At 52.8% G+C, this 22,780-nt stretch overlaps 6 protein-coding genes across 6 annotated transcripts; 3 read left to right on the plus strand and 3 right to left on the minus strand.

Annotated features, from left to right (window-relative positions):
• Positions 1 to 255: 255 nt before the first annotated feature.
• EsH8_VI_000757 (EI24 domain-containing protein) lies at positions 256 to 1,642 on the minus strand (the record flags this gene model as incomplete). Its single annotated transcript, XM_083272010.1, has 4 exons — positions 256 to 997; positions 1,046 to 1,218; positions 1,301 to 1,407; positions 1,492 to 1,642. 4 exons carry the CDS (start codon positions 1,640 to 1,642, stop codon positions 256 to 258), a joined length of 1,173 nt encoding a protein of 390 aa, XP_083127184.1.
• Positions 1,643 to 3,995: 2,353 nt separating this feature from the next.
• EsH8_VI_000758 (inheritance of peroxisomes protein 1-domain-containing protein) lies at positions 3,996 to 6,695 on the plus strand (the record flags this gene model as incomplete). Its single annotated transcript, XM_083272011.1, has 2 exons — positions 3,996 to 4,242; positions 4,396 to 6,695. The coding sequence occupies 2 exons, from the start codon at positions 3,996 to 3,998 to the stop codon at positions 6,693 to 6,695; spliced, it is 2,547 nt and encodes an 848-aa protein (XP_083127185.1).
• A 1,254-nt stretch (positions 6,696 to 7,949) lies between these two features.
• EsH8_VI_000759 (uncharacterized protein) lies at positions 7,950 to 9,235 on the plus strand (the record flags this gene model as incomplete). The annotated part of the gene is made up of 4 exons (XM_083272012.1): positions 7,950 to 7,968; positions 8,023 to 8,122; positions 8,248 to 8,394; positions 8,470 to 9,235. The coding sequence occupies 4 exons, from the start codon at positions 7,950 to 7,952 to the stop codon at positions 9,233 to 9,235; spliced, it is 1,032 nt and encodes a 343-aa protein (XP_083127186.1).
• A 4,488-nt stretch (positions 9,236 to 13,723) lies between these two features.
• EsH8_VI_000760 (uncharacterized protein) lies at positions 13,724 to 14,476 on the plus strand (the record flags this gene model as incomplete). Its single annotated transcript, XM_083272013.1, has 1 exon — positions 13,724 to 14,476. One exon carries the CDS (start codon positions 13,724 to 13,726, stop codon positions 14,474 to 14,476), a length of 753 nt encoding a protein of 250 aa, XP_083127187.1.
• Positions 14,477 to 19,810: 5,334 nt separating this feature from the next.
• Positions 19,811 to 20,806, minus strand: EsH8_VI_000761 (uncharacterized protein; the record flags this gene model as incomplete). Its single annotated transcript, XM_083272014.1, has 1 exon — positions 19,811 to 20,806. The coding sequence occupies one exon, from the start codon at positions 20,804 to 20,806 to the stop codon at positions 19,811 to 19,813; it is 996 nt and encodes a 331-aa protein (XP_083127188.1).
• An 809-nt stretch (positions 20,807 to 21,615) lies between these two features.
• Positions 21,616 to 22,519, minus strand: EsH8_VI_000762 (class I SAM-dependent methyltransferase; the record flags this gene model as incomplete). Its single annotated transcript, XM_083272015.1, has 3 exons — positions 21,616 to 22,173; positions 22,231 to 22,396; positions 22,458 to 22,519. 3 exons carry the CDS (start codon positions 22,517 to 22,519, stop codon positions 21,616 to 21,618), a joined length of 786 nt encoding a protein of 261 aa, XP_083127189.1.
• Positions 22,520 to 22,780: the final 261 nt, after the last annotated feature.

Raw genomic sequence — 22,780 nt, forward strand, 5'->3', positions numbered from 1 at the left:
ATAAGACGGCGTGGTGATCTCATGTTGCATGGCCCCCTATCACGAAACGTAATTGATTCAAAGGCCAGGGTTGGTTATCTCGGCATCTGAGTGTTGAACGGTGCATGTGCCATTCTATTGCAGCTAGGGCGCGAATGTCATATGCCATGCATCCTCCAGTCGTGGTCAAGGTGGAGAGCTGCCATTGGATACCCCTCGTTTACAACTGCAGACAACTGAAATATCCAAAGGCACATCGGGTGTTTCTGATTGCTTTTACTGGACTTTTCCCGCGTCCCCTGCGGGGTTTGCCGGGCGTGATTTGATATGAATGGCATCCAGGTCGCCAAGGGACAGGTTGAGAAACTCATGCTTGTTGGTCCACTCCTGCTGACTCTCAGCAAAGGCAGCTTTTTCGCTGGGAGGCGGGGGTGGATCAGTGATCTTGGTAATTAGATACGCCGTCGATGCCTCTGCGATGCCATAGATCAGAACGCCGACGAGGGGTATCTTAATCATGGTATAAAACCCAATAGCGAAGCCAAACAGCAGTCCTTCACGGTTGCGGAACCAAGCTCGCTTCTGCTCTTTGGTGAAGTGAACACGAGAAAAGTAGGGCTCCAGAAGTTCTCTCATCAAGCTCCTTGAGGCAAAGTAGCTCTGTAGGAAGATGACGATGTAGCGTTTGGGTAGAAAAATACCCGTTCCGAATATGAGAGAAGCCGGGCCAAGTCCGACGGCCTTATTGAAGGTGTAAAAACTGGCTGCGGGCAGCACGAATCGACCGACGATTGGGAGGTATGACAGAGCGAAAACGGCGAGGGAAATGGCGCCTTTTCGTGCGAAGCGGTATAGGAACATGCTGATGGCCTCTGCAGTGCTTGTCGAGTGTGTGCTGCCGTCGCTGACCTTGTACAACTTCAGGTTTGGATAGTACATATCTCGCAGTTTGCCAGGGTCTTCGTGCTTATGCTTGTGAACGTAGGTCTTGTCGACCCAGTTCAAAGAGTCCATGAACCTGGGTTAAGTCAGCACATGTCAAGCGTCTGAAGACGGGCATACTTGCATGTTGTCAAGAGTTGGCGTGACGTAGCGCATCAAGGCCATCAGAAAGAAGGGGACCTGTAAAACATATTCCTCGATAAAGTTAAGGCCCCCAACAACCTTATCGTCCCAAGTGACATGATCCAAGCTAAGGAATAGCGAGAGGAACCACAGCAGAACCCTGACGCCGATGACCTAGCAGAAAGCAGTGTCAATAACGTGTGCAATTAAAACCACATTGCGTCCCGCATGGGTTCTGGGCGAGGCATAGGCTTACTGGAATGGAGATGACGAGGCGGATGGCTAGGCCGGCCAAGACGGCGATGCCGGCTTGTCGGTAGTGGTCTGAGGTGAACAGGTCAGGGTTCTGGAGAGCTCGATGAGCTTCGCTCGCAGTTAGCACTTCGGGCCTATACTGTGAAGGAAAGCCTCGTCAAGAAATCTGAGGTTGTGTTTCTCCTCACTGACCTCCAACCAGCGTCAGCTGGATGCCCCGCAGGACAGAGTTGAGGCCGAAGTGAGATAGGTCGAATTCCTGCTTCAACGTCTCCTTGTCGAATGGAAACTTGTCGAGCTTGTCAAGTTTGTCTCGCGTTCCGCGCTTTTCCGGGGCCGCCATGTTTTTCTTCTTCGGGTTTGGGTGAGCTGACTATGCCGATCAACACAGAGGTTGCTGGGTTTGAAGAAACAAACTGTCGCGAGATGGAGGGGCACACGCGAGCTCTGAGGGCAATGGCGGAGCAGAGTCGGTTCCGGGCTGGGCTGAACCTGTTGCTGGAGCTGGAGCTGGAGCTGACTGGCGCTACGAAAGACGATGACGACACACGGACAAGGACTGTAAAGGCCGATGGGAGGGAGATGCCAGTACGTATCTTGGTCGGCGGGACGTTCGGGGGTAGGTGTGGCCCAAGCTTCTCCTTGTCCCTAGTGCTGCCAGCTGGTGCCGCCAATCTTGTCGCCGTGACACTGTCCCAACAGCTCGGGGCAGGTATGGTCCGGGTTCAGGGCAATACCTAGTAGGCCCCCTTCTGGAAGAAAGACATCCGATGGCATTGCTGGCGGGAGGCACTCCGTAGCTGCAGGCAACATGTCCCGCAGGCAGTGGTAATAAAGGAACCCGCTGGCCCGTTGAGTGAGCTGGTCGCCAAGGCAGCTCCGATGGCCGTGTGTGCCTTGGCCCTTCGGGTGGATAAGCAGTCATTTACGGATACGGAGTAGTGTATTGCTAGAGATGTGGCACCGGTTCATGTTGAGTGCTGCGGCTGCTGCATTGCGCACGCGTCGATCGAACTTGCATCCCAGAAACGCCTTCACTGGCTAAAGCTGTAACCCCTGCATGCATTGCTCGCAGCACGTTGCTCTTGTCTGTCTGCCTCAGCTTAGACTAAGAAATATGCACAGAACATGTTTCCATTGGTTCCATTCAAGACGGCAGTTGTCATGGGAGACCCGGAACTCTCGAGGCCTTCAACCTCGAAGATTGGTTTCTGCTCGAGAATGCGGTGAGAGCAACGAGACAAGGCAACACGAGCTCGGTCGAAGCAAAAGGCGGAGCTGAAATACAGCGCGTATGGAGTACCGTCCAAGCCAGTACTCTGTGTCCGCATTGCCAGTGGAATTAATTGTGTTGAGGCGCCCCATCTCATCTTTGCCCTTTTCCTAAGCGAACATTGTAACGCCCTTGTTTCCCCATACTCACAAGAGTTAAGGGCGCAACTCAGCTGGGATGCGTCGGCTGTCCCCGCTGCGACCCTCAACGGTAGCGAGGAGACTACGAGTGCAATCTCCAGTCTAGACGGGGCCGGACTCATCACGAGGACGTGCTTCAATTAGCCTAGGCTGCCTAGTCAATTCTCCTAGTTTCCAGCAATCTTGGTTCCTATGTTCCGTGCATAAAAGACGGGAAACGCAAGAGACGGAGGCGAGAAAACACCGGCCCTGGCAACAAATAGCCAAAGTGCGTTGATGAGAAGAAACAATCTCAGGTCCCAGAGACAGAACATGTGAAAGTCGGTAATTATGGCCACTTGATTGTGTGTCTTGAACTCCCGTAGTGCTAGCTGGCATTGGATGTCTCTGTTGTAGTAACCTGGTGGCAATGAGCGTCCCAGTCAAATCAATACCGCCTCGGGTTAGGTCTCTCAGGTGCTATGCTGCGTTTCTATGTGAGTGAATGAAACCTGAGTAGAGTAAGCAAGGGAGACCGATGGACGGCATAGATATAGTATGGGGCATCCAGGGACGTGGGGAGGGGCACCGGGGGCCCATCGCTATCAAACACGGCGAGTGGGCGCGAACCTCAGGAAACCGGCAGCGTTAGAACCCCCCGGTCGGCGCGTGTTTCCTCGAACGAGTCCCCAAGAAGCCGTGACATCGTTGGCCCCTGGTCGAACCATGAGCAAATCCGTCCAAGCTTCTTTTTTACTTCCTGGGCATGACCTTGCTGCTCCCCCCCGACCGGCCTCTCTCAAATCCATTATCCAAAGCCTTTTTTTCCCCCCTCTCCTTCCCTTCCCTTCCCTTCCTTCTCTTATTCCCTTTCGCTCCTTCGGGACAGCCTCTTGCTCTCTGTGGCATAAGTGTTTCTTCTTCATCTGAAGGGTACTGAGACCGAGCAAGACATTTTTTCCCCCTCTCGCTCGGCTCAAAAGGGGGTCCACGCCCGTTTGTCGATCATATTCCTCGAAAATCCCCCCTTGTTACCGGCGCTATTCTATTCTACTCTGCTCTGTCTGCTCTACTCTGCTCCGTAGACGAAGGCGGGCGCGCCGACGAACGCAATCGATATTGGAAAACCAAAACCTACCACGAGAATACCTCCTTCCTGGGCCTGCAATGTCCTCCATCTCGGTTTCGATATGACCCAAGTCCGACTCGTCATATTCGCCCATCAGCTGACAGCCTCCGCCCTTGCGTGACGACACTGCTCCCCCACGACGGACATCCCATCCACCCTATCCAGGGACACTACGATGGAGTCCCTCCACCCTGCCTACGCTCCTCGCCGTGTTGCGACTGCACCGATACCGACACATATGTCCCGGCCTGCACCTTCCTCGGCCGGCGGTCTGATCGAGACCCTGTACAATCATCCCAATGTCAAGATCGTGGCATTCACTGCCGCGTCCAGAGGGCGAGCGCGGAGCCCGGGCCGCGGCCCCGCAGACGAGCCTGGCTCCTTGGCTGCCCACTCGCAGTTGGAAAGGACAATTGCAATCGGTAAGTCCGCACAGTTCTTGCTCAAGTACTCTTTTTGATTGAGGTGTGTCTCGTTAGGGCCCTTCCGAATCTACCGCACAGGATCCGTAGCTTTCCTGAATTGCGGTTCAGCCTTGCAGCCAATGCTACCCAAGAGTCAATGCTGGTCCTTAGCAGAAGACTCGAGCAAGTTCGTCTTGCAGATTCGCCGACCTAATTATTGGAGGATAGAAATACCAGTCACCAATGCCAGTGAGCAGGCGCTCGCTATGGCACTGAAGGGAGTTTGGGATCAAATCTTGCAGTTTGAGAAGACTGAATGTCCCTTTAAGCGATCATTCACCGTCGTCCTCCCCGAAAAGCCAAAGACTCCCATGAAGAAGCGGCCATGGACACCTCCCGTTAAACGAGCTCTGCCTGTTTTATCTACACCAGCCCACGAAGTCGAGGCATCGCCGACCCCGAAGGCTCTAACGCCCAGTACCGGCCGGAGAGCCTCCACAGCGTCACTGCGTGGCCGAAGCGAGCAGCGTCGCCTGTCAGCTATTAGCAATGATTTCCAGTCCAGCTTTCAGTCGCGGGAGGCTAGTGCAGAGACATTGAAATCAGTTGAATCAAAACAAGACGAACAAACCCGAACATCCGACTCAACAACCCCGCTGACGGTGGCGGAGACGGAACCGGAGCCAGCGGCTGGAGCGAATCTGGTACACAATGTCGAAACGGCGCCTCAAGTACCGGCCGCCGAGCAGGAGAATGGGAAGGGTGTTGTAATCGACACGGATACGACTAAGGCTAGTGAGAACTATGTCGATGTCACCTCTGGAGACTCGACTGCTGTGGAAGTGAAGATGGAGGATCATGCCTTTCTACCAGATTTGGTGAATCCTGTTGAGAAGCAATCGGCAAAGCTTCCTAAAGTTGAAGAAGCACTACGTGACGCTGGTGAATCGGCCCGCAGCGCCAAGATTGAGACGATAGTAGATGCCATCGCGAAAAACTCTGAAGCTATTGCAGCAGCGAACGAGGCCAATTCATCAACGACTACCATTTCTGCCCCCTCAACGGGGCTATGTCCCGAAGAGGGCATGACGAGTACTAAAACGGATCAAAAAGCCCCTAAAAGCTCAAACAGAAAAGGAGATGAGAGCTCGTCAGCGACATCTGGTAACAGTAGAGCGGAAGGCCGCACAGTTACTGGTGTGGTCCCAGAACGATTAACAGAGTATTGTGCTCCGCATAATGAGATAAAGGAGCAACTTATCACTGTCGAGATATCGCCCAAGACGCCCTCATCAACCGATGCCAGCACACCCACACCCACCAATATCTACGATGTCATTCGAAACTACGAGAACAAAATGGCCGCAGCGGCGACACCGGAACCCCTCCCGAACACTGACGAAGGCAATGCTGCTGCCGAGATATCCCAAGCTGAAGTGGGCACTGTCAGTGAGACTGGCTCGGGCAACGAGTCACACTCTGGGACCGATGAAGAGGCAGTTCTTGAGGGTAGCGGGGTTGTAGGCGGCAGACGGAAGAAGCTGCGCGGGTTCAGGGCCGGCCGAGCACTCGTCCCTCCACAGTTGACTCTTGTCACCTCACCGCCGTCTAAGTCTGCAATGAGATCAACTCCAATCCTAGAAGAGGCGGTGTCACCGACTGGGTCTACAGATTCGTTTCACAGCTCGCGATCGTGGCACTCGCCAGTTACGCCCGTGCCACGGTCTCCTGCTTCAGACGTCTCTCCGACTAGGTTCCCTTACCCTCACGATAACATTTTAATTCCCAAGAAGCCTTGGCATTATCGCGATATTTCGGATCTTACAGTCACCCCTGAGACTCGGCGTACCTGGGATGCGACCTCATCTCTTACAGATGACAGCTCGCAGGAGAGTGCGGCCACTGCACCAGATGTGGCTTCGGAAGCGGTGGAACAACCGGACAAAGTTGCTCTCTCTGAGGACGAAGCAGCTGCTACGGCTGTTGCACGCCGCCCCTACATCCGCCATCGGTCAACGACGAGCAGCATATCGGTTGGTAACAGGGCTCTCTCGCCTTTGCCCTCGGCAGCCAACCTGTTTGCACCCACGGCCGTCGCAACCAGATACCATCCGCTGCGCAGCCGGTTGGAACTTGTCCGTAGGATCCCCATGGCCATTGTGTCCAAAACCTGCGAGGTGCTCCTCGGTCCACCGGGTCACCTCATCACCTTGATGCTCCAGGTGGCCGCTAAGATTGCAGCCGGACAATGGCGAGGCATGATGTTCGGGTACGGCGAGGGCGGAGAGACGATTCCCGTACAATGGGACTATTCGGATGATGAGTATGATAGCTGGGGTGAGAACGACGACTTTTACCTGAGCCACGTCGAATCGTCTCGCGCGAACAGCGTGATTGGTACTGACGACAGCGATAATGAGGCGGCCAACGACAACCCCAATGGGACTGGCCGCGGTTGGGAGGTTGACTGAAGCCATCAGGCGTCAGTCTGTAATGAGTACATGTATGACAACTGTATGTTTTACCACCAGGAAACTGCATCTAGGATGGAAAGATTTGGGCGTTTTTAAATAGGCGGGGCACCGCGCGGGCGGGCCTTGGATATTATGGGAGGCTCCGGGCTTCAATATTCGGGAAGCCGACGATTAGTACCCGGCAACATGCCTGGGGGTACATTAGTCTTGTCTTTTTTCTTTTCTTCCTGATGTACAAGTATTCGCACGGGGACGGTGGGATGGGGCCTTTTGATATCTTCTACTCTTGGTATTGCAAGACATTTAGTCAGGGACACCGATCCCAGCAGGTCCAATCAAGGATGATTTCGCTTCACAGTTTTCAACAAGCTAGCAAAATGCTACGATTGGGGTTTACCTGCCCATTTCTCTATTGCAGTTGGTAGAATGTACGCAGCCACATTCGCACCAGACGTGCCAGATATTTGGGCATGATCTGACGGGTCACCATCACTTCCGGCGCAAAGGCTATGGCCGCTGTCCACTGAAACCGGGCGTCTGACGGCATCGCAGTGGCTAGCCAATAAAGAACACGCGCCCGCCTCCCGCCTCAATGCCGTGGATCGGGTACGGCTCCCGCCATCAACACGTTTCCGGTGCGTTGGCTTGTGCCAATGCGAAATACGACGAGGGAGTTACATGCCTGCGTGGGAGTAGCACTCTATATGTGCTATGCGTGAGAGTGTGAGGGAAAATGCAGATTCCATGGTCGCGTCATCGGATTTGTATGGTGTCAAGACACGAAGCGAATCAACTCATTCCAAAAGAGGTGTGATGGCTTGCGCTAACCTTCGTCAATCGGGTCATCTCTTCTCTGGTCGTATTCGAGCGAGTTATGCGATTGGCCAACGGCCAGCGCCTCATGAGGCTGATCTTGGGCGAGCAGCGTAGGTATTCGTCGGGTTGATTGTTCGGGCTGTGTCCTTCCATGAGATGAGGGATATAGGCTTTATAAATTGGTCGAATTTCTCTTGATGAACATATATTTCTGTAACTTATATATGCCAGAGTAGTCTCCCCTCCCTCTTGTTCTTTTCGAACGTTTTAATTCAAACTGGAGGCTTCATGAGTTCTTGAGATCTTACCCAAGACTCTCCGACATTGGCATGGTGTTCACCCTGCTACATTTGAAACCATTGTTCACAAGCACCCGGATTCTATTGTTTCGACGAAAAGAATTTAGATATATACATACGCATATGAAAGGGCAACATGACGGACGGCAACTACGGTATGCCAGCTCCAGCCCGGCCTTGCGGGACCCCGTCCTTCTAACAAAACCCAGTTGACGGGAGCTACTTCTTCTACGCTCCCAACAAGGGGGCGCCCGTTTTTTTCGCTGTCGCATTTGCTGCGTCTGGCATACTGCACTTTTGGCAAAGCTAGTAGGTTGTCCCGTCAGAAAACACTCACTCTTCCATTGCCTAAAAAGGAAAAAGAATACATTTAGTCACCCCTGGGCTGTCAGGCCTTGCCAAAAGAACGACCAGTCACTGACGGGTGTACATAGCCACTACAAGTTCTTCAAGGTTACTGGCCTATTCTCCTTCTGCTGCCTCCTCTTCACGGCTGGTTTCGCCGTCAGAATATATGGCGCGTGGCATTATGATAATCTGGACACCTTCATTGCCAGCGTGTGCCTCGTCTATGCGGCACCGTGAGTAGACCCCTCCTGTCTCTCCCTTTCGTATTCGAGAGGGAACTACAAACTTACCTCTGTGTTATTCCCCAGACCCCTCCTCGAACTAGCAAACTACCACATCCTCGGCCGCGTCCTTTACTACGTCCCCTACTGCTCCCCGCTCCACCCGGGCCGTGTCCTGAGCACATTTGCCTTCTTCTCTGGCATCGTCGAGGCGCTCAGTGGATGGGGTGCCTCCTACAGCGCGAACCAATCCCTCACCACAAAGGAAATGCAAACAGGCCACGCGCTCATCAAGACGAGTCTTATTTTGCAGCTCTTTGTGATTTCCTGCTTCGTTGTGCTGGCCATCGCCTTCCAGCGACGCTGCGCCCGGCTGGGGGTCGGGTCCCGGCGCGGTGTCATCGGGCCATTGATCACGTTGTATATCAGCGTCGGCCTGATTCTCACGCGGACGGTGTTCCGGATCGTAGAGTACTTTGGGGTTGCGAATATGCGCTGGGGTTCCGAGATGAACGTAGGGGATATATCCCCCGCGATACGATATGAGTGGTTCTTTTACGTGTTCGAGGCAAGCTTGATGCTGGTCAACGTTGTCATGTTCAACGTGAGGCACCCGCGGAGATACCTGCCAGAGAAGTATACCGTATACCTCGCACAAGATGGGGTTACGGAGGTGGAGGGGCCCGGGTGGAAGGACCCGCGGCCCTTTTGGTTGACGGTACTGGACCCGTTTAATCTCACCGGTGCGGTCCTTGGGCGGGATCGGGGACAGGATCGGTTCTGGGAGAACACGGTTAGTACGACGGGTGGTAATGATGGCCGGAAGGAAAGTGGCGGGTCCGATGCTGTCTAGGTGGTTGGATGGGATATTGCCGAGTGCTTGTGTATGGTTTTGTTTCTTGGTCTTTTTATTTGTTTTTCTGTTCTGTTGGAATGATGGCGCGGAAGCGGCGTCGCCAGAAGGGGCTGCAATATGTGTGGGTTGTATTGAATCTGCTCTTGCCAAGGCGCAGCCTGTAAAAATACTGTCAGAATTGATAGAATACGGTTCCAAAATACTTGCTGCGAGATCCGGGGTCAATCGAATATGTTGTTATACCATCAGCGCTGACAATACCGGCAGCATGTATCTCGAGGCAAGGCTGAGACGACAGCGCAAGGATCCGTCCGTTCAGACTTGAGATGACAAGAACATAGGTATCAGGAGCATCCCAACTCTGATTAAGCCCCAAACGAGGCGAAGGAGGCGTAGCTGGACATTGACACTTGCACGGAGGCAGAAAGGCGTGGTTCCCTCGTCCGTGCAGAGTCGGAGCCGGCGAGAGCACAAGCAGTATTATAGAAACTGGCAAAGCCACCAACAAGAGAAACAGTCTCGGTATGACTGTGTCCATATCCGCTGATCTCAGATTATGAGCAGCAGCGCGGACCAGGTCATAAGGTGTGACGATGGCGAAGCCGGTCGAAACCGGGGATACGTTGAACAGTGAGCAACGCCCCGTTTAGTTCAAAACATTTGTCCAGCCGGGCTGGCATAGTTTGGAAAACTTGTGGAGGACCGCCGAGTGCGAGAAGAACCTCGAAATAGAGAACCGGAGAGGCAGTGCTCGCTGGCCCGGCCTGCGCTTGCGGCGTCTACCCGATGGATCGCGCTTGAGGATCGCGCTTAAGGGTGGCCAGGTGGTAAGCATGCGACTTCCACTTGAATCCAGGACTGAAGTTCCAAAGAAGAAAATGGCATGATACCGAGGCGGGTTCGGGGATGACGTTTGGGGTCGATGTGGCGAAGGAGGACGATGGCTAGGTGAGGCGGAGGGATACTATGGAGCTTTTGTGGAAATCAACTCGTCCATATTTGGGTAGATGACAAAAATAGCTTAGCACGAGCCACCTTTGGCCGAATATGGAACGTGGCGGGCTTGTGTGGCTAGAATAAATATGGATAGCGATGCATTACGTAAGGTTAAGGGTTGGATCCTTCGCGCCGATCTGGGCACTCTGCCGAACTGCCATCTACACTACTGTATTCTGGCAAGAAAAGAAAAGAAAAGAAAAAACGAGAAAAACCTCCGCGCCTGGGGTCATCTACCTAAGCACGGAACCACGAATGCTGGGCAGAATGGCTGGGTTTCTTAGGGTGCTGACGGTCCACTTTTGGAAGCCGGGTTCGAATATTCTATCATGTGTTCTCACTTCGGAGTGCGCTGACCGCGTCTGCGCAATCTCATGGTTGTCTTTCCTTGGCAACAAAGAGTGGGACTATTTATCGAGGGACTCTGGCAGCATGATGGGCACTTTGGCAGTTCACGGAAAGATTTTATATGGCTGCCTGATTGATGAACGAGATGCGGTTCCACGCGCCGCATAAGGGGCTTCGCTAGTCACCGGAGCCAACTCCCAATCATAAGCATCACCAAGTCACAGTGGGGTCCGGAAGAGGCTGTGATTGGCGATAGTCGGGGTTGATCTGTGACCTCAAATGACACCCCTGGACGGTTAAAACGGACAGACTGGGGACGACGGGGGGCAAAGGTCACCATCGGGACGCCCGAACGAGTCGGACCACACGGCCGGACGTAACTCTGGTTGGTTTCCCGGTGTCTTGTGTGCTTGTGTGGGTGTTTTGTTCTGGCTCCTCATGCTCGGAGCTGCGGCACTTCTCGTCGAATGCGGATCACGGATCTGATGCGACAAGACGGCGTCGGCAGGGGGCGAGATCAACCACAAATCATCAGCTGGAGCCCAAGTTACATCCCGACAAGTATCGACCATCACATCGCCCGAGACACGGTGTCTTGTCGCTTATGGCCCAAAGCTTACTACTTGCTCTACCAGACGGTATGGATCCCCACAATTTGTGGCCATTGACTCTCTCATGGTGGCAAGATGAGTGAACTTCAATAAATACTGGAGGCAAGCATGCGTTGCATGAGTGGCGGTAGTCCAGGCCAGGCGAAAATGGTGTTCTTGTTAGCTATACATGCACTGAGGAGGTGAGGTGTGCGGTTGTGTACGCATATTACTTGCTATATGTAGTGTAAGTTTGGTAAGGCAAGGACCATGGTCGTTGAGCTAGTGTAGTATTCGTGTACAGCCGCCCAGGAAAAGAAACAGACGAAGCCAGCCAATGAATCCGGGGCTCCAGATAGTGGGGGTAGGTGCTGCTAGTTCGTGCTAGGGTGTTTAAGACACCTGTACCCTGTCTCGACTCTCCCGCAGGCCCCCTCAACGTTCCCATGTTGGTGGTATTTTGGTAGTATTTTTGGTGGCATCTTCTCAGTCAGCGCGCCGCAAAAGTCGCAAACGGAAGTCCACCAGTCTAACATGGATGACCCATTGCCAGCTGCACGGTTTACTTTCCAGCAACTTGCGAAATGGATCCGCACACTTTTCTTCCGCAAAATAAAAGAAACGAAATGCATGGAAACTTGGGCAAGCATCCCAATGTCTGACATGGGGGGGAGATCACTGATCGGAGGAGTAACTGCACTAGTGTATTATGTAGTATGTACACTACCTAACTTGCTTGGCTGAGAGGGAAGATACGTACCTTGGACTCTCCTCCTGCCCTCGACTTACACAGACACACTCCAGACGTTGTACGCTCAGGGTTTCTCATCCTTCCAACGCCTCAAGCTGGAACTAAGCCTCCCTCGCCATTCCGCCCTTTTTCTCTCCGAATTGCTGTGCAGTCCCAGGGCCGTTCATTTCGTCTCGCGAGGCGAAGTTGGCCCTTCGTTCCCTCATCAATCTGGGGAGGGAAATCCGTCAGGCCCCTCCCGTAAACTCACCGTGGCTTGCGCACATCGGCCTTCATCCATGACGCTTGACAAACGCCAACAGTACTGACCGGCACCACCAGCCCACAATCGTGACCTTTCCACCCCGTGGTCTGCGTCTTCGCCTTCGCTCTAGAACTTGGCACGCTTCTTCTCTGGATGTTTTCAGACGTCATCCCGTCTTGGACTTAGTCCTCCCCATCGCTCACCCCGTAAACCCGAGGCAATCATCATTTCACTTGACCCTAGCGAAGCTGAAGGAGCCATTGACTTTGTTTTATTCGCCTGCCTGCCGGACTGTCCCCTTGTTTCGCCCACGGCAATCATCTGAACCTGGCACTCTCGCCAGGCGAGCGAGGCGCCGAGGGGCTGTACTCCGTCTGCTCTGCTCTGTCAACAGACACGCGACCTATCTGCGGTGCTTGAACTGCAGACAGGGCACGGCATTTGGGACGTGCTGTGCATCAAACTACCTGACCTTCACCACCTCATCTTACCGCCTGCAAATTCCCATTACCCACAGAGACGGGTCAATCCCACTGCTTTTATCCTGCTGCCTCAGCTACCCTCCCAATCCACATAGTCGCGTCTCGCCTCGACTCGCCTCACACCTCTTTCTCCTCACACGCCTCCCGCCTCACCCATCACGCCAGCATCCGACGCGGCCCAAAATTCGTCCCTCGTCCCGGCCTTCTCTAGCGTCCTTACCCCATCCCCCGGGCACCCTGCGCCGGCTCTGCTTGCTGGGAACCCTCCTGACTGGACCTTGGCCGGGCAGTGTCTTGAATGTTCCGCCACACGCTTCCCCTCCTCCTTCGCATTCCTCTTCGAGCCATCCGTCTCTCGCCCAGCTTGCTACACATACACGGTTGCGCATCCACCCCTAGGCTTCTTTATCTTTGGCCATCTCTTGAGAGCAGACATCCGCTTACATCGGAGGGATGAATCGCCGCATTTGATCTTACCATACATCCATCTCTACTCCCTCACCCACACGCATTAGTCTCACTCACGCTACTCTCTACTGCACATCATTACAACGCCATCATACCTTTGACACTAGTGTCCAAGCCCAAACTCGGCCCCGTGCCTACAGATACCGGCACCCATACCACGCACTTTATTAGCACACACCCGACTGTATCTCCGCTTTGTCCCTGTTTTCACGCTAGCTCAGACCGCCGTCGAGTTCAGTGCATCCACTCTTCGTCCGCCTCCCGTCCCTCATATCAACCACAGACGTCCCCCTTTCTGTCATGGGCACCCGTTGGAGGACAGAGCCTATACCGCCTCAGCTACACCACGATATGGCGTCAAATGCAAGCCACCGGCCCCAAATATTCGTTCATTTCGAGTTTGGGGTCTCCTTTTCACAAAGACATGCTCCCAACCAACACTCCGTTACCTACGTCTCTCGTGGCTTCCGTGATCGAGCCCAAAGCTTTCCCAGACAAGTCCCACGACCGACCACAAATTATCTGGCAGAACCCGTCGACCAACCGTATCAACCGGCACGGTCATCATCACCTATACACGAGTATTACCAACCCCAGAACCAGCCAATGCCTTCACAGCTTGAGCCTAGAAGACAGTCTCGGCAGGAAAGTCGATCGACGGGTTCCTCACACGAGCGAGGCAGCTCCGCTCCTCCGCCATGGAATGATAGCCCCTGGGATGCAGAACCAGATGCCTTGGGCAGCTCAGCACTGCCGCGTCAACGGCCACGAGCCCAAAACGCGCCTGACTACTGGAAGGCGTTGCCTGAGGTACCCTCGCGTTTCCGACTGGGAGAGGACGAGCTGCCTTGGTCAGCTTCCTCGTGGCCAGGCGAATTTGGCGTGCCGGACGAATACGAAGTTGACGACTATTCTTCCGAGGTGTCGATGAAATTCCGTGACGTCTCTGTGGCAAACTGCACGACTGCCGCAGCTTCTCAGAGGGACGACCCGGGGAGGCGTCAGGAGTTGGAGGCACTCTCTGCAGCAATGATGACTGTGGACAACGGCTTCGAAGACCAGTGGTGGTACCAGGGAGAGCGCCAACAGACAACCGCAGTAGTCAGAGGCATGCACACGTCCGCAACGTACGCAAGCACAACGGCAACCGCGGAAGCCGTCCCTGAAACCCCCGTGCAGCAGTTGGGTAACGACGTCGAGTCAATGGGTTGGACAACTGTTCAAGACGATGCCCATGCGAACACGATGGGCGCTACGATTTATAACCCCAGCGTTTTGGTCTCGCCCATGACGGAGTATGCAAGCCCACGCCTTCACCGGTCGCTGACTACGAGGTCCGATGAGCTCTTTTTGTACTAAGAGAAGCAGACAAGAAGAAGACAGAGTGGAATTAAACATTGAAAAGTCAAGCATGGCGTACGGATATCATTGAATGGGTTTGGGTCTCGAAGATCCTGGAAGCGTAACGTAGTCGTCAGGGTGCAGTCTGGAAGATCTGCTTGCCTGAATGATGATATGGAGTTTTTGGACATTGTCATTGCGGAGGATATATCCAAAACGGCCGAGTCTTGTTAGCAAGTTGGCCTTGGCTGGCAGCGGAAGCAGGCGGCTTTTTGGCGCCGGCCCCAAATAATATTTCTACATTATTTTCTTCAAAGCTCTGCCTCCTTCCATCTGGAATACCCCGTTCCAACGTGGCGATCAGCTCCTTCAGCAGTTATTCGCTCACGAAAATGAGTCCACTCGGCACGCACATCCCAAGAAACGCAAGCCAGCCCCTTCAGTGGAGTAACTTGCTCTAGTGTAGGAAGGGACACCGGAGATGTGCCGCCCCTGCTCGTCCAATCAAAAAAACGACCGAAGAGTGGCATCAAACAGGCCTGTGATCGACCATCCATGCAGATGGGCGACGGCAGAAACAACATCCAAACATGGGCTGTCAGTAACAGTTTCTTAGAGCATTTGGGACTGCACAGGCCAGCTCTTGATGATCGTAATGACGGGGCATGGGAAGACACGGTACAACATGACCTGGTTTACATATTCAATTGTCCTCCTATATCATCGATTAGGACACCCGACCGCCATGGCATGGGGCCTGTCCTATGAAACCAGGGTACCAGCTTGTTTCTCAGCTGAGGGGTGAAGACCCTGGAAATTAACACGGCACCACAGTTGCACCATGGACAGCCACAAAATGATCGAGTTGCGGTTTTCCGCCTGGCTGAAATGTTTGTGTCCTTCTTCTAGTTGCTAGCAACTCCGTCTAGTGTCATGTATCCATGGGGTTCACTAACACGGCATCATTCCGCGGCAGAAATTTCCCGTTCTTCTGCTAATGCTTTCTCAGGGATATGGGAGGGGGACGGGGGGGTCCCACAATAGCCTACTGACACCATGTTGCTCTTAGTCCACTCACCTCGGAGGATTTGTCGCCATTGGTAATGGAGCTGTCCCACTGCTTCTGTCGTCGCCCACAAACATGGCATATTGTGCTCGACTAGCACCCATCTAAGCTTATGCGCCTGGTCACGTTTGGGGAATGTCCCGAAGAAGGAATGTGTTGCCGTCATCGCTCCCGGCGCCCACTCGGCGCCAACTTTGTGATCAACTTCGACGTCGAGCGGTTGCGTGGCGGCTACCACATACCTTCAATTTCCTCTTTTGTGCGCCCCCCGTGGTGTGCGAGTTGACGGACCGAGACCCATTTCACGGCCCAGAGTTGCTGGTCTTTTGAACGACGAGACGAGGAGCCTCATCTCATCTAGCTGTTCGCGCCATCTCCTGCCGGCCATGGCCCCATTATCGGCCTATATAGCCGCTGGCGCGACCTCGGCCGGGCCACCCGGTCTTGGACATTCTTGGGTATGTTTGGCTTGGCATGTTCCGCCGTGTTGTGTTGTGCAAGTGATTTATTCGCCCCGTCGGTTGTAACCTCCGCCTTCCGTGATCATCGACAGGATCAACCCTTGATTGAAACGTTCTATCCATATTGCCAACACTTCTAGACGTTCTTTTTATCGCCAACGGATGCAACACGATGTTTTGGACGGTCGTAAACTATTATGCAAAGTTCGCTGCCATTCTGTTTAGAAGAGATGGCTTGAAACCGATCGCTGAACCCCCACACCAGGGGAACCCAGTTGGGGGGGGGGAGGTTGATCACCTGTCCTCGTCTCATCTCATGGACCGCGGGGAGTTGATGGGATGGCACCTATCAAACAAACACGTCCCTTGTTTCATTTTTATTTTTTTATTTTTAAGCTCTCTTCTTGACCCTCTGATCTGCGCATGATCTTCGTAGCCCAATATGGAGAGCTTGATATTATTTGCCGGAGATGCCCTCCCCCCCCCTTCTATCTAGACACGTTGGGTAACCCCCGCGGTGGAGCAACGACTAAACCCTGTTTCGAAGCATCATATTGCCATGAAAGTATTGGCTTCCTGATAAAGGACATATGCCGAGTTGCATGACGATAGCATCAACAGTTTTGCGGCCGAATGCTACATTTGCTGGCGCAACGCAGCATGTGCTCATCGGTTGTTATCACCACGACTGACTAATAAACGGTACGCTTCCGGCTTTGCACAAAACTAGCACAGAAAGAGGTCTAAGTGCTGTCAATTACTTACATATATCAAAAAACTGCATAAAGTAGTGACAAGGGACCCGTTGCCATCCCCCGGTTCAAGGTTTGCCTCTTCGTCCCTATTTACTGTACCCAACCCATATCCACTTCCGTCAACTCTCTTCAATCTTCCCACAAGGCACAGTGGATTTTGCATTGCCCAAAAGGTACGCCCTCCTTCTGTGGAGCACTGCAATACGATGCAGCAGTTGCCCCGCCTAGCATCATCTGGAAGAGACATGTTGTGTCACAGACTTCTGGTCGGCCGGGCCGTTATAGCCAGCTCTAAGCCTCTATGCCTTATCGTGCATGTCTATCAGAACATCCATGGAAGACTGGAGAGGCTCGCTTCCAAAACGAGTCAAGTCTACCATGTCTAGTCTGTTTCGTTCCAACCTCGGAACAAGTGATCTTTCCAAATTCATTTGTAGGAGTCCATGCGTTTCAGAGAGACTGTCTTGCTCGGCCTGTGTTTTAGAGTGTGCTTCTTCGAGGAGGCTAGCCGGGTGGTGAAAGGGGTAGGCCTCGCTGAGGGGGTGGAGCTCCCGGAACGTTTGGTGACTTGCGCCTGGTGTGGTTTGGAAAGTATTTGAGAGTGTCGGTAAGGGACACTAGTCAGAAGGCCGTGACCCTTGAGAATACATGACAGGTCTCAAAAAGTATTCTTGGTAACTAGTCTTTATTGCAATAGAGAAGTGATCCCCGGCGGTGAGGAGGTCCATGGGCATGTTTGTAAAGCTCTAGTGATGGTTCATGTAAGTCCAATAGGTGCCATCAGAGAGATTGAAGCCTCATAGCTATGCCATGGTAAATCACCAAAAACGAAGAATACCATTGTCGTTGTTCTCACTGTGATTGGTGCTGCTCCTGTTGTCAGTATCCGTCGTCTCATTTCGGATGATATTGCTTGTGACCTTAATGGCGTTGATTAGTAGTGTATGTACGGCGAAGGAAGGGCGCCAATTGCAGATTGTTCCTGTTTTAATTCAGGCCCTGTTATACGATGTTGCGCTGGTTGAACGAGGCCGTGAAATGGCTCGACTTTTCCTGTTGGAATATTGGGGGGGTTGGTGGTGGACTACCCAAGCTTCTTTTCCCACGCATCAAATGCAACTCAGACTCGACAGGATCTTTTCCTACCCTTCAATTCCCAAATTATCGAATTTGGAGTCTAACCTATGTTTCCAACAAAATCATGACTACTTCGGCCGACTGCATCGTCCTGCCGGCATGATAGCGAGGCGCCCCGTTTGGGATGAGCTGGCGGACTTGAACCGTCTGCTAACCAACCAAGCATTAGACCAACAAATGCCGGAAATACGTGGCAGTATGGCAGACGTGAAAAACTCAGAGGCCCGCAGTGGTGCAAAAGGTAGAATCCTGACTATTGGATTCTAAATTTGTCGATGGGGCCTCGACCTCCGCCATTCCAACCCCCCTGTCAACGAGGGTCTTGATCTTGATGGAATTTTTTCAGCAACCCGTTGCAGCTATCAGATGGTATCTGGATTGACGAAACAGTCATCAAAAAGCGATAGAGTGCAATCTCGATCTTGCCCACCGGTTACCGACGACGAGTCTCTGCTTCGGCGGCCGCCGTGCTGCAGGAAACCGCGAATAGAGTCAAAGTCCACACAGAGTCCGTCTACGAAGTATACATTTATCGAACGAACCTTGCTCTTGCATCATCCAGGACCATGTCTTGGGCATCTTTCGCTATATCCCTGTGATCCACGGAGGGCCAAGAAACCAATGGCAAGGTATTCAGCAATATTGCTATGCGTTGTAGCACTTCGGAGGCTATTTTCGGTGCCCTATTAGACCTGATTCTGGGTTATTCTCCGTCCGTGGAGTAATCGAGGCTTGATGATAGTCGACAGAAGAGCACCAGAAGTCGAATGATGATGGAGCGTGGTGTTTTGGGCGATGAGTAAGGCACCACCTGCGAAGTATATGGGGTATTCTCTTGTGCTATAAAAAGAAAGAAGCGTGGCCGATAAAGCGGCACCGAAGCTTATTCCCCGATGAATGGTGGAACGCCGCCGCCAAGCCGCCAGAAACTTCTCACCGCTCACAATGTTCGAGTCTGTCAGCCCTTGGAAGAGCCAGCAGCTTCAAGGTTGACTTTGGCGAAGACCCAGGCATGGAACCATTTGGAATCACAACTCCTGCATTTCGAGCCCAACGTCTGAAGGGCTCGGCCCAGACCCTCTTTCGCGGCTTCTCGGCGACAATCACAACCCACTCGACCAGACAACCCACTCGACCAGACAACCCGCTCGGCCAGACAACCCTCTTTGGTCCAACAACGAGTACAGGGATGAGAAGCCAGGGTAGCAACTCCCGGCTGTGGACTTGCAGGAAAAGTGTTCAAGAATGGACTGCTGAAGCCGATTCTGCTACGCAGCATGGCAGGCTTGACTTGGTATGATACCTGGCTAAGATGACAGTTGATATTGTGGCGCTCAGCTGATACTGACGGATGTGATGATTTGACGGCTTCGCAGCTCATGGAGAAATGGGTGTGTGGAAAGGAAAGGGAGGGAGGGGGAGCTGCATGATATTAATTCTGTTGCCTGGAGGCGGATATGCCCTGACGGGGATGTCTGGTCTGAGCACCAGTGCCTGCCAAAGAAGAGTCGGGCCGTCTGATGATCTAAATTGCTTGGCTGGATTTGAAACGCTTCTTTACGTATGTTGTTCTCGAACTACCTTTTGCGTACTATGTAGCCTCTTGCCAGCGACGCTTGAGCAGGGTGATGATCCTGCTGGATTACGGGAGGAAGTGTTGACTGTCGTCAGTTAATCTCCGTCGACCTCTGTTTGGAAAAAGGACCTTTTGTTTTTAAAATGCCTGTCACAGGGCTATTAGTCAGTCAGACATTCATGATAATAGCACACGCTTTAATGATCCCGAGCCGAAGGAGGAGTGGCAAGTTATTCATTTGGAAGCCAAGTCGTAAATTCTGTGCCTTGTCCTTCTGACAAATGTCCCGGTTGATTGATCCTACGCTAACTAACATTGGATACTCTGGAATATATACTTTCCCGTTTTCTTTTTTACTTATGCGGCAACAGGCACGTTCTCTGTAGCCTCTACGTCCAATTCTGCCTTCGGTTCTGACTGCAGCGGCACGACCATGCCACCGGCACAAAGCGAACCGCTTGCGGCCGCCGTAACGACCGTCTTGATCATAATTCCACAATCACCTGCGGCAAAAACTCCGGAAACACTAGCCTCCCCGAACGGTGCCGAGGTCTTGATGTCTCCGGTTTCTGTCATCTCCAGCCCAAGCTGATCCGCAAAGGGCCCGTTGACCTTTGTCCAAGGGGCATGGGCGAGGAATCCTTCCGTGACTTCTTCGTTGGTGTCAAAGGTGATGGTGACGTTGGTATGGCCTACCATCCGCACCTTAGTGATCTTGCGCGTGTCGATCTTGAACGGGTTGTTGGACAGAGTTGCGATTTCTAAAGCAAGAGCCTCATTTCCGTGGGTGTAGATTGTGACTTGCTTGCCGAGTGGACGAGCCATGTACGCGATATGCGTCGCCCTCTTGATATTCCCCACAGCACCAAAGGCGAGGACGCCGACGCTCTCCGCCCCGCGCTCCTCGAAGCCGTGGCAGAAGAGACAGTAGAAGATTCCTCGTCCCCAACAATCATCGTATCCCAAAATATCATCGGGAGCAATATCCGTTACCCCGGTAGCCAGTATAAGCTGTCTCCCAAACCAAGTCTTGCCATCCGCGTCCTCAGCTTTGAAGAGCCCTTCTTTGACTTTGGATGTCTTCAGAACCTGGACGTCGGCAAATGTTACACTTTCTGAGTAACGCGCCTTGATATCCTCTCTCGCCTTTGCGCGGAAGGTTGATGGTGGGACGTGGTCGAAGCCGAGGACGTTGTGCATGTTTGTTGCGCGGGCGTTGCGGTAGAGACCCGAGTCGAAAAGGACGGAGGTGTAGAGCTGGCGGGAGAGGGCGGTTGCCGCGGCGAGACCGGCGGGGCCGGCGCCAACTATGAGGGCGTCGTGGAGCATTGGTGCTGTGCTGTTGGGTGCCATTTGGGATACGAGACTTGTCGATGGGACGGCTCTGATGAGTGTCTTGAAAAGGGATTTCATGTAAGTGTGAATTGACGCTGTTATCGCTTTCATGCGCTTCTGTTCTGTTGATGCAAGGTCCGATTAAATTTGCAGAGGAGGATAGTATGTGTTTTATACCTTTCAATGGAAAAGGACACCGGCTGCCCGACCTGAAATGCGGACGTGGCAGATGTCTCCGAAACGGCAGAAAGTCGCCGAGATCATCGGATCCGATGTGGGGCTGGTCACCCGGCGAGGGAAAACTCTCCGAGAAAAGCTTACAAAGAGACGTACGCGAGCATGTTTCATATGTGAGGCTGGGAAATCTTCTTCAAAGTCTTACACTTGTATAAAGCATCATGTGCAGCCTATTTTTGTCGCCAAGGACTTGGTGGTAGAGGAGGTAAAACTTTAGGGGATTTGGTCCAGTGATCAACCGGCACAGACTATGTAATTCATCGAAGCACTATGCAGTTGTTACGTCAATCTTGACTATAGAAATGTTGAAGATATCGTTTGGCGTGAATGTGATGGGGATGCATGAAAATAACAGGCAGGTTCTTATTAATAAATGAACCAAGCCTGTGACATCGTTGAAGGTTGCTATCGTCTTTACTATTGATGATTACATTCACACCGCACACTCATTATGGGACCTCACTCGTCGTATACTTCGATCAGGTACTAATCACGCAGTTTTATATCTTCAGCCCGCGACTTATCAATATCATAAACATTAGACTCATGAAGAAGTAAATCTAGCTCAAGCAACCGGTCTTTACAAAACTTTAAGATTCCTTCACCGAAGCAGCAATGACTAGCTTTTTGTTCAAACCACCGGGTCTTCCAGCAATGTTCTCAGGGATGTGACAGACCTCATCGTTGATGATATACACATACTTCTCCCCATCGCACCCGGAATCCTCAAACCACCGCTTGAAAACATCCTCACTGAACACGACGTGCCGATTCGTCGTTTTAAGCACCTCATGCTCAAAAACCTCAGCATCTTCAGGCTGAGATTCACCGACCGCTTTCACCTCCTTCGCCGATGGTTCATTGTGGTCTATCCCTTCAACGGCAATGAGAACGCCGCCAGGTTTGAGACGCTGAGCGAGGAGATTCAGCATGGCGGGCGGGTCGTCGAGGTGGTGCAACGCCATGGAGATGATGACCACGTCAAATGTTCCAGGAGATGCTAGCGATGCATCTGTATACAAGTCACCTGCGATGGCATGGGCTTGGGAGGAGTCGTAGCCCAGGCGTGTCGCGCAATCATTGAAGCGGGCTACGATGGCGGGGGCGACGTCGATGCCGAGAATCTCATCGACGAAGGGGGCAAGGGCCTGGTGTATGCTTCATATTAGCCGGAGAGGCGAGTAAATGCATGCGCCACAACGTACCCAGGAAGCACCCCCGTAGGCGCAAGCATAGTCCAGAAGACGGACGGGATCGGATGAGTCCCGTGGCCGCAGGCCCAAGTTTGGGGCCTGGATGCGGAGGAATCGGGTGAGTTGCTCGACGTAGGCCTTAAGCCAGTCTTGCTCGAAGAAGGTGTCTGCGTTTGCACTATGTGTCTGCCTGTCAGTTGTATGCGGGGAGCTGACGGGGATCCCAAGAGGTGACTGACTCCCAGAATACGCGATTGAGCTTCGCAAGGGACGTTGTTCGGGACTCAGTTACGGAGGACATAGTTTCGGATGGTTTCTGGTTTGGAACAATAGTTTCTACTCTTGTCTATGTTTGCCTTTAGAAGTACAGCCTCTAACCTGGCGGCTTGACGTTCTTATAGAAATTGATATCCTGATATATCAATGTGTTCGAGCACAGCTGGGAAGTTCCCATCATGCCGGAGAGTATTCGGCAACTTTACCAACTAGTGTGGCCCATGGAGCTTCGACGCGGAGACATTCAAATAACCATCAGGGTTGGTACTTGAAACCGCGGGGTATT

The sequence above is a fragment of the Colletotrichum jinshuiense genome, chromosome 6 (genome assembly GCF_051148585.1).
Source record: "Colletotrichum jinshuiense chromosome 6, complete sequence".
NCBI lineage: Eukaryota > Fungi > Ascomycota > Sordariomycetes > Glomerellales > Glomerellaceae > Colletotrichum > Colletotrichum jinshuiense.